General features: G+C 36.3%; 1 protein-coding gene and 1 long non-coding RNA gene across 2 annotated transcripts in view; both read left to right on the top strand.

Annotated features, from left to right (window-relative positions):
• Positions 1–11,061, top strand: part of LOC142220284 (uncharacterized) — a 69,320-nt gene extending 58,259 nt beyond the window's left edge. The window contains exons 3-4 of the mRNA XM_075289368.1: positions 4,415–6,725; positions 8,273–11,061. Of these exons, the coding sequence (XP_075145483.1) occupies positions 4,440–6,725; positions 8,273–10,501 (4,515 nt within the window). The 5' untranslated portion in view covers positions 4,415–4,439 and the 3' untranslated portion in view covers positions 10,502–11,061. The remainder of the gene's footprint in view (positions 1–4,414; positions 6,726–8,272) is intronic.
• A 1,291-nt stretch (positions 11,062–12,352) lies between these two features.
• LOC142219516 (uncharacterized) lies at positions 12,353–13,070 on the top strand. Its single transcript, XR_012717613.1, has 2 exons — positions 12,353–12,465; positions 12,531–13,070. It is a non-coding gene; the product is annotated as an uncharacterized LOC142219516 (long non-coding RNA).
• The last annotated feature ends 3,422 nt before the right edge of the window (positions 13,071–16,492 follow it).

Raw genomic sequence — 16,492 nt, 5'->3', positions numbered from 1 at the left:
AGATATCGGATAGTGCATATTAGATCTTCAAACACAGTACACCTGGTCTAGTTATAGTCCAACAAGCTGTTCGAAAAACGCTCGAAAAGTTACGGTTACGGAGATTATCAATACGCAGTGAAAGATTATGATCACCTCCAGTGCTGCCAGTATTTTTCTGACTCTTGCTCCAAATTAGGACACTTTCGTCCCCAAAAATCCCCAATTTAATGTTTGACAAGTATTTATGAAAAAATTAAAGAAATGAGATATGATGTAGAAAATCAGAAAATAATTTAAATAAATACAATGTTTTTGTGATACCAAGATCAAGACTTCGAAACACAATACCAGAGACCAAATGCTCGAGAAATGAAATGGGAGTTCAAACACCATGTATTTATCAACGAAAATTTGCTTCTAAATACTTAAGTATAAAAATTAATTGGTATATAAATATGAAGATGAACCGTCTTCATCTCTTCTATATTTGTAGGATATATTGTCCGAATCACTCATGAACACTGATGAGGGGGAATCACATAGTCCCGGGTCCTTATAAAATAAGTTCACAATTGTAGAAAAATGCCTTAGTCAATCTGAGTAAAATTATAAATTAGCACTTGAGGCTCCAACTATAATCCGTCACTCTGTACACCCAGAGAAGGAACATGATCACCTCAAACATGTTTCAAGAGCAAAATGTTATTTTTGGATGGTGACCATGTAACCTGTTTGTCGCAAAAATGTTATTTTCTCGCCAAACATAACATGCTTTCCGAAAACATATTCATAGTTTCTGAGAAAATAACATGATTGCGGTGAACATGTTACATGGTCACCATCCAAACATAACATTTTGCTCTTGAAACATGTTTGAGGTGATCATATTCCTTCTCTGGGTGTATTCCGTATAATTAAGAGGAGCAAAATTGTCTTTTTTTTAATTTTGACGATTGGCTGTACTTCTTATTTGATAATGTACACGCTCACAAAAAATCGCTTCTGTAACATATACTCCCAAACATATTTTGCTTCAAGCATATACATTTTTGGCTATTGCCCAAACATTTATATGTTTGATCTCTTCCAATATATAATATGTTTGAAAGCACGTTGGTCTAAACAATATATGTTTGGGTAGTCAATTTCCAAACATTTTGTATTTTTGCATCCAAATTCAATAATGTTGTCTTCCAAAAAACAATATGTTATTATGTGAACATATAATATGTTTGGAAGCATTTTGCACCCAAAAATATTATATGCTTAAAAAAATTCTCCCAAACAATATTGTGCTCAAAATTTTATTTATTTATTTATATATTTACAATCATAATGAATTACGAAAATAAACAGGTGCTATATATATAACAACATAGGTTTTCGACCTGAATGCTCAAAATTTTGTTTCTGCCTAATTGTATATTCCCCCACATCTTTCTCACTTCCACGAGATTTTTTAGTTCTTAGCACCTTTTTCTGTAATACAAACATTGTAGAAGAAATTATTCAATTTTATGATTTTTTTATTTTAATTTTACCTTCTGCCGGACGGGGATTCGAACAGCGGACCACACAGTTTGTAAGGATCAAAGAAGTAGCTGATCAATTGCCCAAGGAAAAATAAAATGTTAATTTTGTAATAACAAGCAACAACCACCAACTTAATTCAATATCGCTCCCTGTTTAATAGCGCTCCAAGCTACTAAACACATATATGTTTATAGGCTATTTCTAAATTAATATATGTTTGCATCCAAGCATATTATATTTACAAACATTTTATGTCCCAAACATAATATGTTCTAACATATTAACATATATGTCCCAAACATGTTATGCTAGTTTATGAACATTATATGCTTGCACTCAAAAATATTGTGTTTAAAAATTTGTGTTCCAAACATATAATGTTTATAGCCAAACATATGAAAAACAGTCTTTTTCATCCGTGTAGAAATAAGCAGAATTTCATTACTGCAAACCTGATTTATAATACTGAACTTAGTTCAAAAAATCCCCACAAAAATTTTCAAATTTATGAAAATTCTACAACAAATCCCCAACTCAAAAATTTCGTTCCCTTTCACGAAAAAATATCCCCAATTTGGGGACAAGTTCCCAATACTGACAATACTAATCGTCTTCTAGGGCAAAGTGTTGTTTTTGTTAATTAGACATAAAGATTGAAGAATTGTTACTACACCCAAAGAAATTTGTTGGTACACAGAAAAAAAGTCTGTTGTAAAACTGATGCTATAACGAACTAATATTTATTGCAAACATTTTATTTTGTTTTAGTATATTTTTAAAATTTTGTAAGAAATTTTCCCCAGCCCAACGGCTTTTTCTTTATTCCAAGTATGTCTCAACAATTTTATGAACTAAATGGCAGTAAAATTTCAATGACATACAAATTAGTTCAATTCTAACTAAAACAAAAGAAGTTTTTCGTATACTTCTCAAAAATAGTAAGAATGAACTACAGCTTGGTTAAAATTGGAATGATCTGGAGCCTAAGATTTTTTCATTATTTTTAGTTCAATTTTTCTTTTCGAGTGAGATGAATTTCGTAAATGTTAATTAAAAATCAAAAAATGTCGTAACATTTTCGTTAATTTAATGAATCTGAAAATTTGGAATACAATTTAGTTCAATTTTCGCACGACATAGTTCATTTTTCCCATAATGTAGTTTACTGTTTTTTGTGTAGAAACAGCAGAGAAGTCAGCTAAAACAGCAAAGAGTCTGGTGAAAAAGTGAAAAGGGAAAGCACACTGAAAAAAAGCATGCCTGGTTCCAAAGATTTTGTCTTTACTTTAACAATTTTGGTATTGATTCCGAGCCAAAGAAGCGGAGAATACAAGTAAGGATACTTTTAAGACACAATTCTCTTTTAAATTTAGGTTTTGTGTACTTGATTCTAGGAAGCAAATTTTAATTATTCGTTTTTCCAGCTTTTTTTCGTCATATGCCATCAGAGTCCTTTAAAAACGAGTTAACGACAACTTTATTTTCCAAATTCAGACTCGACTTCCACTAGAATTTATGCTATGTTTCAAGTAAAAAACGTCTTTAAAATAAAGTGTTCAAAAACATGTCCTATTTTTAAACGATTTGCTTTGTAGTCAAGATGCAAAAAGGCAACAAATTTAAAGACAATTTCATTAATTTTAAAGAGCTTTTCTGAATTATTAAAGTCAAGTTGACCTTACCCCAAAAAAATTTTCTACCATGTTATGACACCCATTTTTTAAGTCAAATCACTTAATTATAAGGACAATACGTCTTCATTGAAAAGTTTATCGACTTTTGAAAAAGGAAAAAAACTTTATATTAGCGAAATGCGTCTTCTATGCTTAGCAAAATTTGAATTCGTATTTTAAGGACATGAAATCTTTGGCCTCACGACAATATTTTTTTCAGTGCATTCACTGTCATGTTTCATCGAAGGGCAACTAGAATTTATATAGTCTTTAGTATAGATCTGGCGTGGTGAGATGATTCATTTTGTGTCCTATATGCTAATTTCTTATGGAAATACTTGCCGTAAAAATTTTGTATTCTCACCAAACATAAAATTGTGTTGTTGAAATCAGAAAATAACATGGTTACGACAAACATGTCTTATGTGCAAAAAACATTTTGCTCCTTCTCTGAGTGCACTATCCGATGGAAGGTGTTTGGCGACAATAAAAGAAAATGTAGATTTATATTAGAAAATTGAACTTAAATATTTTAGTACATGATACATGTAAGTTAATATTTTTGTCAAGTTGAAGAAAATTTATTTTTTCTGTTGTTTAATAAAATTTTTATTGAAGAAAAAATTTTATTCAAAAATTGTTAAAATGTCTTTAGCGCTATATGAAGTTCGAGACAGACACAATTTAAGTAAAATTTACTCAAACTTCACCCATTTTAGGACAAGATGAACTATTTTCATATGTAGTAAAGTTTGTATTAAACTTTTTTTCTCCATTATTAGTTCACGTCATTAAAGCAAGGAAAAAATAATTAAAATAAGAAACAACTTTCTCACATTTGGCAAAATTGAACTAAAATCAAATAATTTTCATAAACTAAAATAAAGTTAAATAGGCTATAAAAAATTTCTATTATTATAGTTTGTTTCGTTTTCTTTTTTCTGGGGGGTAGACTATTTACTCCATTGTGACACCACGGTGGTGAATTTCTCTCTGATCCCTGAGCCCGATTAGCTCAATGACAAGGTACCTCCTTTTTGTAGCCGAGTCCGAAAGACATTTCACATTACTGTAAAACTTTAATCCACGCAACCCGGGGGGCCACCGATATTGACAGTATGTAGGAGAAAAAAATTGAGCTATTCACTCACGTTATGCACATATCGAACATCCGACGTATAATAAAATATAATGATATTAACCTATTCCTTTTATTCTCTTTTCAGATAATCTCCTCCCATCCACATCATCATGATTAAATTCAAATTAAGGCTTCTTATAGCCTTCACAATTTGTGTGGGTTCAACAGCCGCTGTTCTCTCCTCAGCACAACTACCAGTTGAAGCAAGAGGTGGTACTTCCTCAGAAGAAGATGATGATCCTATTATATCGACCAGTTATGTTTTACCAAATCAAATTTTCAATGATGGAAAACCCTACTATGCCGGTAAAGATCCCATATCGGGACAATTGGATTTTAATGTGAAGAAAACGGCTGGTATAGAAACATCAGCCAATGAAGTTGTGGATCCCAATGAGAAGACTGTGATTAGTTCGTCATCACCGAATATACATGACTTTCTCAATTTGCCAGTGAAATACTCATCATCGAAATTCGTATATCCACTGGTTTCGAGTTCCTATGCGAATTTGAAATATCAGGGAAGCAATAAGAATTACATAACCAATAAAAAACCAACACAAGTGGTACAGGCAACATCGGCACCAAATGTTTACACAGCTAATTATTTCACTGTGCCAACAACAAAACTGGTGCCTGTACAGCCTGCAAGTACCACAACAACTTCAACAACATCTACTACTAAGAAGCCATCGACAACATCCACATCGACATCAACATCCACATCAACTTCGACTTCCACCTCGACCTCCACCTCGACCTCAACTTCCACCACAACAACCACTAAAGCACCAACACAACCTACAATGGCTTCATCATCAGCTAAATATACAACTTCAAGCAAAAGGCCTACCACAACTACCACTCCGGTTCCCAAAACCCCAACTACCCGCAAAAAGTTTGTGCCCACAAAGAAATACAGTCCAGCTAGTACCACAGCAGCATCAACGACACCTATGCGATTCCCACAAAATGAAAATTTCAATACCACCAAACCTACAAAGCCTACAACACCAGCTGTATTTAGTACCCATCATCCTACACCACCAGCAAAGATTTTCCCCACTGAACCTTCGACCACACAGAATTGGTATCCTGCACCACCAAGCCCGACGAGTACAAGACAACCCATCGTATTCACCGAAGATCCCACAGCTCCACCAGCATTTAGTCCCATACCAATTAGTACTCGTATACCTAATCTCGATCCAGCCGATGTCTATCATACGTTGGACCAAAAGAATACCGAAAATAAATTTGAGCAGAAACCCTCAATGACTTTGGCAGATATTTTCAATAGCTTGGCCGAGGAGGAATCAGCTGTGGCTGCTATCAGCAATCCATCACATCAAGGTCTTGATGCTCAGGGAAATTTAATGGAACCTTTGGATCCCTCTAAGCCATCACCCTTTGCTATGCAACAAAATGGTGGACAGAGGCCATTACCAACGAAACCTACATATGGGACCACAAATGCTCCTCTCCACGGGGAACATCATCAACAGCAGGCCCAAGTGATTTCAGGTACTCAAGAAAATTTGAACAATGAATATGTTTCGTATCAGGTCCAACAACCCAATATTATGCAATATCGACCAGCACCAGGAGCCATCAACAATGTAGTAATTTCACCTGGACAAAATTCAGCTTCCTTCGTTTTGGGTAGTCAACAACAAGTGGGTACTAATTCATTTGGTAGTGTGGACAAGGAACCACTCTTCTCCAAGGATCATCCTGTACAATATGGCACAGTGATTAATGAGGACATCAGTACTTTGAATAGGCAACCACCAACTTCGTATCAAGAAATGCCGAAACCAGCTCCCACTTCTAATTTCCATCAAAATGGTAATTTCGGACCCGAGTCATCGGGAACATATCAGGAACCGCCACCTCCGGCGCCATTACCTTACCAACAATTACCTTTGATTGGTTCAAATTTAAGACCTAAGACACCAGCCCAAAAACCTGTGCCTCCACCACCATCAGTGCCCCAGCAGCAACAGCAACAACAACTTCCGTCTCTCTCCAGTGGTGGTGTGGGATCCGTGCAATCCGTCAGTCCCCAGGAGGGAGCGGATAACTCTTTCACATTAGATTCCAACCAAAATACCAAAGAACTATTGGTGTCCACAAATATTCGATTCCCTGCCAATGATGAGCAATCTGGAGAAATTCCCTCATTGCCAGTAGCAAATGGACCACCATCGGGTCCCCAGGTCAATGGACATGCTCAACCTTTGAGTTTACAGCAGATACAAAATAATGCCAATACTGTTGTTTTCCCCAAGACGGAAGAGAGCACAGGTCCAGGAATATCGATTACCGAAGGAAATGCTGGAGTGCAAATTCAGAAACATGAGGTTCTCACGATGAGTCAACATCAACAAAAATTGGTAAGATCGTTTGAATATTTTTTCTTTAACGAGTGATATTTTATTTGGATCACAGGAGAGATTCCACGGAAATGAGAATATATTGTAGTAATTAAAGCTAGAAAAATAAGCCAATGACCAGCCAACCAATTATACAGTCTTTACGGACGCATCCAGAATTCCATATTAAAGAAACGCCTCAAAATTAGGTCCACGATAAAAAAGTCCATGTTGTCGAAAACATGCCGGGTCAAGTTAAAAAACCATCCGCCTAACCTCTGTATACGTCTCTGATAACTGTTTAATTTTTTTGATACGTATCCCACTCCTCTCCTATGGCCTAACTCTTCATTATTGCTCGCTTTAATAGATACCTTCTACCCATCCCTGAAATAGAAACATCGTTGTATGACTTTATCTCTGCGCGATGGGATGTTATACACCGGTACATGAAATATCTAAGATGTTAGGTGGAGAAGGAGAATTGGATCTTCCTTGCATATACCCGATTTTACCCTTTTTGTCTTAAAGTCTCCTCGATGTATTTCCCATGCTCCCAAATGATCTAGATCTTGTGATAGCAGGGAATGCTCAATAACGGAGGGAATGTCCCAAGGTATTGTCTTCCTTATCACAACTATTTTCGTTATCATTGATCACTGCTATCCAGACATCTTTACACGATGGTTGGTATAGCAAGGTACGTAAAATAGGTTAGGTTTGATATCGCTCGAGTTTCTCCATGGTTATTGTCGTACTTCCGGATTCACCTCGAGTATTCATCCGTGTACTGCTTTCCTACTCTTCACGCAGTATTCTCTGATTTTTTTGTTGTGTTGGGAGTCACATTGGTGCAATAGTGAGCATGCCCGCCTTGCATACCCATCGTCGTGGGTTCAAACCCAGTCCCGACCAACACCAAAAAATTCTTCAGCATTTGATTATCCCCTCTCAGTAATGCTGATGCGATTTCTGAGGACGAGGTTCCAAAGCTTCTCTAAGTGGTTTCACCGTAATATGGAATGCCGTTCGGACTCGGCATCTAGGATCTGGCAGCACTCTGTGATAAGAGAGAAGTACACCACTGTGGTATCCCAATGGTCTGAATAGTCTAAATGAGCCTGAAATATCGAACTGTTACTATGCCTAACCTAACCTTCGTCGTGTTTTTGTCTCTGACCAAAATATTAGCTTGGTCCCCATTGCCCGTCTTACAACAAATCACCTTACAATTTTCTGTTAGTACAGTTCCTCTCCACCAGACTATCGACGGGTATATTTCCTTCGATCTAGTTATGCATATGTATACCCAGATTAATAATTTGGGTTGAGGTCCCGTTTTTAACTTTCGGCATAGTGTTTTCAATCCTCTCTTTGATGTGGCACTTAGAATTCGCTTTTCCGTCTATGGTTGGTTACTGCCTGTCAGATGCAGGTATAGTAACATAGATTGTCCAATTGAATCAATTATGGGATAAAGGAATTAAGTTATTCGTTTCAAGCTGATTTTTTTTCACCAACATTTTATGGATGTTTATCTTTAACATGTCTTCTCTTATATTTCACAGAATTTCCCACCATCAAATGAGCCCAATACACCACCCACACATATGGTACCACCTCCACGTTTCCCTCCCCCATTGCCCAATAGTATTAACGAACACGAGCTACAAAAACCCAATCGACCCCATCCTGGAGGCCCTCAATATCCATTCAACGAATATACACGCAAACCCATACCCGGCATAACTCGTCCAAATCCCGATCGTCATTTGCCAAACATTTTACCACAATTCCGTCCGAGCTCTAAAATCTCAAATGGTCATCCTCAACAAACGAATTTTAATCAAGAACCTGGTAATATACTCGTAACTGGACCACAACCACCACACCAAAAACGTGTACCTAACTTAGGAAATCCACAATTTTCCCATCGTCGTCAACCATTGGGTCAACAAAATCGTTATCCTTTGAATCGCAATGGAGATTATTCCGCCGGTGGACCCCCACCACCACCTCCACCACCAGGATCTTTGGGACCGCATGAAATTGCCAATAGGCGAATCTATAGAGTATCACCTTATGGTGGACAGACTATGCAATATTTGGAACGACCTGCTGGTCATCCGCGTAGACCTATGCTCCATGGCTTAAGACCAGCGGAATCAATAAATGTTGAGCGACATGTTATGCTTCCGGCATTGGAGAAACTTCCAGCTTTCGAAGAGGAAGATCTGGTTATTAATGATCCTCCCCAACCAATTGCCCCCAGCAAGGAATCATCACTAATGAGTGAAGCTAAATTGGAACCTGTTGTGACCTTACAAATGTTGCAGTCTCAAAAGAAGGCCTTATCATTGCCCAATGATGATACAGGAGCTGGTGAAATACAAGTCCCCAGTTTAGATGAAACCGAATCCGAGGGAAATGCGGAAAGTTTACCCACTCAAAATGGTCTTTATGTGGTATATCCCGTCTTGGGTGGTGATAAGAAAACCGAAGGAGCTGAAGAAAGTTCCGATCTTAAGAATGTCTTGCCTGCTGTAGCCCATGTAGAGCCACCCACAGGAAGTGAATATCAAAATACCCCATTCTCTGTGGTTCGAGACCAGCAACAGGAGCCAATTTTGAAAAATAAGAAACCTCTATCGCTGCAACAACACAAGCAACAGCAGGAAAAACAAAAGTCTCAAACAGCCAAAGATAGCTTCCCTTATCCCATTGAAAAGCCAGATCCTTCATATAGTGAACTAAATGGTCAAATTCCTGCCAAAGTACCTGGAGTTTTAATAGCACCAAAAATTATTAATGGAGCTTATGGCACGGGAACCGAAGCACCCATAGCCATTGCATACACACCAACCGAGCCCAGTATGAATTTTAAATTAATGCAACAGCAACAACATTTGTATCAAAAGCAACAACAACAAGAATATCAAATGATGCAACAACAACAACAGCATAGAGAACAACAAATGTACTCCAGTGTCAATTTGGCCACACCAGTAATCAAAGAGATACGTCAATTTGCCCAACAGACTGAGGAAACCCCTAATGGTCATGATTTCGATTTGCGAGGACAAAATTATGAGAAGAATTTCATGGCACCCTTTTATCCAAGTGTAAGCTTGGATACAGTCACAAGTACCAATCAACCTTCAAATAATTGGAATGTTTTACAAACCTCGACAGGGGCCACTTTGTATGAGAAGAATAATATCGATCGGTCGGATGTGAATGGTGCAGAAGTGGATTCCTCGAATAAGGCTGAAGATGAAGAGGGGGAAGCAACCACAGTGAAAACATTTGAAATGGATAAATTCCAACCTGAATTACAGGGTGGTTTCAAACCCATATATCCACCAGGTTATAAGTTGGCCAATGAGGAAGAGGAGCAAGAACAATTACAGAGGCATGAATCCAGTAATATGCCCTTGGCTTTGGCCAGTCGTATGGAAATGCCCCAGCATTTGACAACATCCACCTCAAGCTCGTCCTCGACTTCAACAACAACCACTAGCACAACACCCAAGCCAATGGCTGAACAATCAATGGAAACAACAACAATGAAGGCCAGCGAATCCTCGGTAGCTCCCCCCACAAAACGTATAAAATCCAAATTTGAAACTAGTTTGGCCGCTCTGCTATTTGGCGAAGATGATGAAGACCAGGTGGCAGAGCCTTCCGATGTAGCTCGCAAAGAAGAGGAGCCCAAGGCCCGCAAAGAACCAACCAAAGCAATGATGAGTGGTCCAAGAAGTATACCACGCATGGGTCCTCGTAGTTTGAAAATTTGAAGAAAAATCAGAACAAATTCGTTAGGCATTTTCTTTTCTCAAAGCGAAACCACTTAATCTAATCTTAAAATTAGTTGATATTTAATTTTAATGTAAGACGAAACAAAATATGTATAATTTAAATTTAGTTATTATTTTAAGTAAGCAAGAACCACCAGTTATCCCTTGGCAGGACATACTAATCGCCACCCATACATAAACATATCACAAGAACGCCGTTTCATGTGAAACGAAAATATCCCTTCTCAGAGTTACAACTCTTGCGAGTCTAATTTGAAATTTTCTTTATAAATGCATACATGTCTAGATACTCAGATGGGCATGGAGAGTTCCTCTTCCACACTCTTGGTTTCTTATTAGACTCGCGATTTGTTGAACATTTCAAAGGCAATCAAATGTACACCACCATTTTACCATTTCAATTTCATCCAACCGTTTTCATTGATTGTATCATCATATACAAAATAACATAGAATAAACTACACAAATAGCAAGAATAATAACACATACCCATGTAGGTATGTATATGTATTTAAATTACTATATAGCAATATATAAAAGAAATTAAAACAACGAACCTAATGAATTTTATTACTTAGATACATCCAGAACTGTTAACAAAATTCATTTATAATTATAAAAAAACACATTAATTTTCATATTATTTAATGTATTTATTGTAAAAGAATAATTATATTTAAATAAACTATATAAATACATAAAAATAATATTTATATTCCTATCTTTTATCTTTTTCTTGACTGGAAAAATTGGAAATGTTTATTGGTTGGTAATATTAGGGGTTCCCGGGATCCCGCTCTACGAAAATCTTCCTTTTATATGGTATAACATTCAAACATTTGAACAAATTAAGAATATATTTGAATATTTTATAAAAAAATGTGGTAACTAAAATTCTATTCTACTATATATCTAGTAAATATATAAGGATTCTCACCAATAGTAAATTATACTCACGCAAGATATTTGTGATGAGAATACCGCTCATCACACATTTTTCCACACTTTTGGATATTTCACCCAGAAAAAAGTGACCCCTTCTTTAAGTTAAAATGAACTCATTGCGAAGAAAGTTGAACTTCGTATAGCGCCAAAGACATTTTTATTTGTTTGAACGATGTGATTTTCGTAGAAATTAGGAATAATGCATTCCATATATTAGTTAACATTTTTCTATATTTATATACCACTATACTACAGAATGAAAAAATTTAACTAATTTGAATTCATATATGGAATGATTTTATTGAAATTTTTTCATTCATTTCGACAAATCTTACACATTTGTGGTAAAACTTTTACTTCATAATTAGAACTGCTTACCTTCGTTTTTAAATACAATTTTATTTATTTCTATAAGCAATTTTATCTTCAATAAAAGACATGTTTTATTAATATATTGAATATATTTATTAAGAATCAACAGCATCGAATCTCTTTGAAATATCCCAATAAACACAGGATGAGCGTTTCTCAAATGCAACAACTTTTCAGTTTGAGGGTAAATATAATTTTCAACATAAATTCAACTTGATTTGAAATAGCTCATCTTCAATACATCTTCAAATTGTTTGCGAATTACTTCCAATTTGCCAAAATGTTGACGAAATCTTTGAAAAGGTGTTGAAGATAATATGAGAAAACTTTGACAAAACACTACCCTAAAATGCAACGAAAAAACCATTTGTGCAACGAAGTTCGTGGTCAATTGCAAGAAATTAAAAAATGGAAAATTTTGGACAAATAACCAAATAGTTTATAAAAATAGGTAAGTGAAAATAAAAAATGAAATAAAACTTTAAGGAAGTCACTAAATGTATATCTCTTTGCAGAAAACTAAAATTATGGATTCTACGTTCTTGAAAACATTAAAGCATTAAGCTGACCGACGAAAAAATGGTGGACAATTAACTGGAAATGCTTCAAATAGTTTATAATAATTGGTACGTCAATATGAAAAATTAAATCAACACTTTAGAGAAGACACTAAATTTAAATCTCTTTGCAGTAAACTAAAATCTTTGGATGCTACATTCTTGCAAACATTAAGAAGCTGACCAATGAAAAATGAGTGGCTTATCGACAAGAAAAAGTTTCCAGAAACATTACAAGTGCAACCAATTAAAGTTGTTAAAAACGACAAATTGTTGAAATCAACAACTTCTGGATGAAAATGTGCATCACATCGTCAGTTTAATTCATATGCTATTATCAGTTAAAAATGGATATTTTGTGAATTCCTTCTGCTGGAAATCAATTCTAACACGCGGTCCAGTACGTTCCTAATTTCAAATTGCCCGCATGTTAATAAATATTAATGCTGTTTTATGACACCAAAAGGAAGGAAATCGAATTATCAATGCAAAAGTGTTTACTAATAATGTTTAAGATATTTAAAGTTTTGTTGTTTGTTTTTTTGTTCTTATTTGTTGAAATGTTTAATAAGATTTTTATTTATCAATTTGTATTGTAGTGTATTATGTAGTGTAGTGTATTATTATATATTTTATTTTGATGAAAATGAATAAATTATAGAAAATTCATAGAATTTTCGCTTTGACTTTCAATTTGAAGTGGGGATATCATTCATACAAATTTAGGTTGAAAAGTATTTGCAACGATGTTAATTTTGAATTTGACTCGCATCGAAAATTGTTTGACAAATTTTTGAGTAGCGATGCATTTCAATTTGAGGATAACACTTGAGATATTATTGCTAATGTGTTGAATTTCACTGTTGAGGGTAATGTCTGTTTTTTGTTGAGAACGCGATTTTCTCAATAATTTCTCAACTTGAATATTACCCTAATCCTTTGAAAAAATGTTTGAAAAATTGTTGAAATTTAGCATTTTTCAAACGTTTGTGTTTATTGGGATTAGTTTATTATTCCACTATTTCCAATTTCCGTGTGATATTATCAACTGTAAAACGCACTTTTTCTTCTTCTTGTACTTTTCACTTTTAATAAGTTGCTGCCTAACGATTTTGTCCTCCTTTTACAATTTCAATACCTACAAATATAATAAATCATAAAACATTTTTGTTGCAAAAGGTTAGCGTCACTGAATATTACCTGATAATTGAAGATTCCAAAATGAAGACAAATAAAAGGGTTGTTATTCTGCTGGTGTTTTCTTTCTTTATACACTATCACGAACATTGATAGATTTATTAAAAAAAAAACGAAAATTTTTCTCACTAATTTAAAATAACAAATATTTTATATATTTTATTTGTTATTTATTACATTATTTTACCATATTATTTTTTAACAATCTCTCCGTATACCAAAACAACGCGATTCCAACTAAAAAACAACCGACGCGCAAAAATATATCGATTACACCCACGCGCAAACACATCGATTACGATGACAGGTATCGATTACAGGTAGACAATAAAAATTTAGGAAAATTTCCTATATTCTAACAAGTGTGTTTCCTTAAGTTTTGAAAGGATTGCATACTTCTTAGTACGAATGAACTAAAATATTTTTCTATGCCAAGTGTTGTTCGTATGTATGAAAAACTTTCTATTATAAAGGAAGTCGCAATTATCATTTTATAAGAAATTTTACTAATTTTGAGGAAACTTGGTTTTAGTTCGGTTTTTGTTTATTTTTACGAATGCTTTGTTATCGGTGAATAAAATTTTCTTTTTCAGTAGTAAATTCTTATACCCAGCGAAGAAAATAGTATGAGTAAAATTCCATGCCTTATTCTAGTTAATGAACTATTCCTAACTGCTTACAGTTTAGGATTTTTTTTACTGAAACGAGTAAATTTTATTATTTTTCACAAAAATTTACCTTAATGGAAATAAAATGGATAAACTATATTGATGAAAATTTTTTCCTTTAGTTTCGAAGGCACTTTTTTCTGGGTGTTCCCATAGCTTTTAAGCGGTCAGAAATTGTTTGTTGTGCAACATTTGACTCCAAAGTGTCCATCCAATTTGGCCTGGTCTTCCACGTTTTTCATTTCTCACATCAAAATAAGTATTTCTGAACCGTTGAAACCATCTATTGCCGTTGAAACCATCTATCGCAATCCCATGGCGGAGTGTTCTCTGTACCGGATTGACCCTATGAGTCCAACTCATCGGCCAGCGGCTGTCACATCAGTGTACGTGTTGTTTCGTCCGTCTTTTTGTGTTGGAGGTGGTGCATCCCGGGGAACCTTCTCCGTTTGCTTTTGGTCCGAGCCGGGATAGAGCAGAACCCTGGACCATGGTACTGTTCGGTCTGCCGAAACCAAATTCACCATCGTTCGGTTTCGGTGAGGTGTAACCGGTGCTTGGAATGGATGCACTTCCGGAATTGTTCCGGCCTAACATCGCTACGGGAGTATAGTCATACTAACTACGTGACAGGATGCTGTGCCAGTGATAGCAGCAGTGGGTCATCAGACTATGCGACCCCCTCGACATCTCCCGCACAACAATATTCTCCGCCGCAGCATCTAACACCGAATATTGTTGTACCAGTTCCGGAAAGTGCATCATTTTTGCAATTTAATTGCAATGGACTCCGAGGTAAGATTAGCGAAATAGTAGATTTTATGAATCGGAAGAGGATCAGGGCGCGGCGATCCAAGAGACAAAGCTAAATGAGACCTGTAGCTTGCGCCATTGTGATGGGTACAATGAGCTGCGTAAGGATCGCACTACGAATGGAGGTGGTGGCCTGGCTTTCATATTACACCGTTGTGTGCAGTATAGGCCTATCCCGCTTGTGCCAGACACTAGTTACCCCAACATGGAATGTATGGGTATAGCAGTCAAGCCTGGGGCTGCCGAGATAGAGCTATACAATGTGTATATACCGCCGGTTGGTAGCTGTGCTCCAGGTTATAGCCCAAACATGAGTGGCTGTTGTGCGGTCATAACCGATTGGTTCTAGGAGACTTTAATGCCCACCACGAACTTTGGCATTCTCTCCTGGGCAATGACCATAGAGGCATAGCTTTGTATATGTAGCTATGTATGCTAAATTTCTTTGAAATCGGTTCTGATTTAGTTACAGCCCCCATATATTTATATTTATCACCCGATATGGATTTACTTGGCGCCAGAGATATGAATTGATTTGCTTTGAATTTTGCACAAAAAAAAACAAAATTGGTTGAAATCGGTTTAGACTTGGATTAATAGTATCAATTATTTTTTTAATTGGATCAATTAATATTTTGTTGTTGTTCTTGTAACAGTTTTTAATGTAGTTTCATCCATTTTGTTCTATGCTTATGTAGTTCAATTAGTAGCCAGATCAAGGAACTCTGCGACAAGGATGGGGTGTGTCCAGAGTGATCTGGTGGTGAGACGGGTAGGTGACGAGTGTCATGTGGCCCTTGATTACAGATGGGACACACGTCAGCTACGCTGCTATCAATCACTGAATTGAAGCAGCTGCACTTGCCCGATCTTATAACGCTGGATCTCGCGAGGTGAAGATCAACCTTTACATTCCTGGGTAGAGGTTGTCTATCCACAAGATGGTGTTTTGGATGACTGCTTCGATTGCAACCCAAGAGGTACTGCTTTGACAACATGTAATTGTGTCGACGCACTGGGACGATCTTGGTCTCCGCATAAAGGTGATCCAGGGGTGTACTGCGGAGACATCCTGTTGCAGTTCTAAGGGCAGCGTTCTGACAGGTCTGTATGTTATTCCACTGCGTGTCGCTCGTTTAAGGTGTCTCCACACTGGCGCTGCGTGACCCTGAGAATCTTGGGGTTATTTGTGGTCGGAATTATTTCGCCGTCGACTCTGACATTCAACTGCCTGCGTTCTTCCGCCGTCCATGTAGTGAATAGTGTGTCTGAGGATTTGGTGGGAGATATCCTCAAATTTCTTGCAGTGAAATAAGTGGTAAGATAAGCGAGGTAGACGTTCAATCGATCGCATATGTCATCAACAATGGGTCCGGATGCCATGATTGTACAGTCGTCCACATATCATACAATCTCGA

The sequence above is a fragment of the Haematobia irritans genome, chromosome 1 (assembly GCF_050003625.1).
Source record: "Haematobia irritans isolate KBUSLIRL chromosome 1, ASM5000362v1, whole genome shotgun sequence".
In the NCBI taxonomy this organism is placed as follows: Eukaryota; Metazoa; Arthropoda; class Insecta; order Diptera; family Muscidae; genus Haematobia; species Haematobia irritans.
This window is presented reverse-complemented; position numbering and strand designations above follow the sequence as displayed.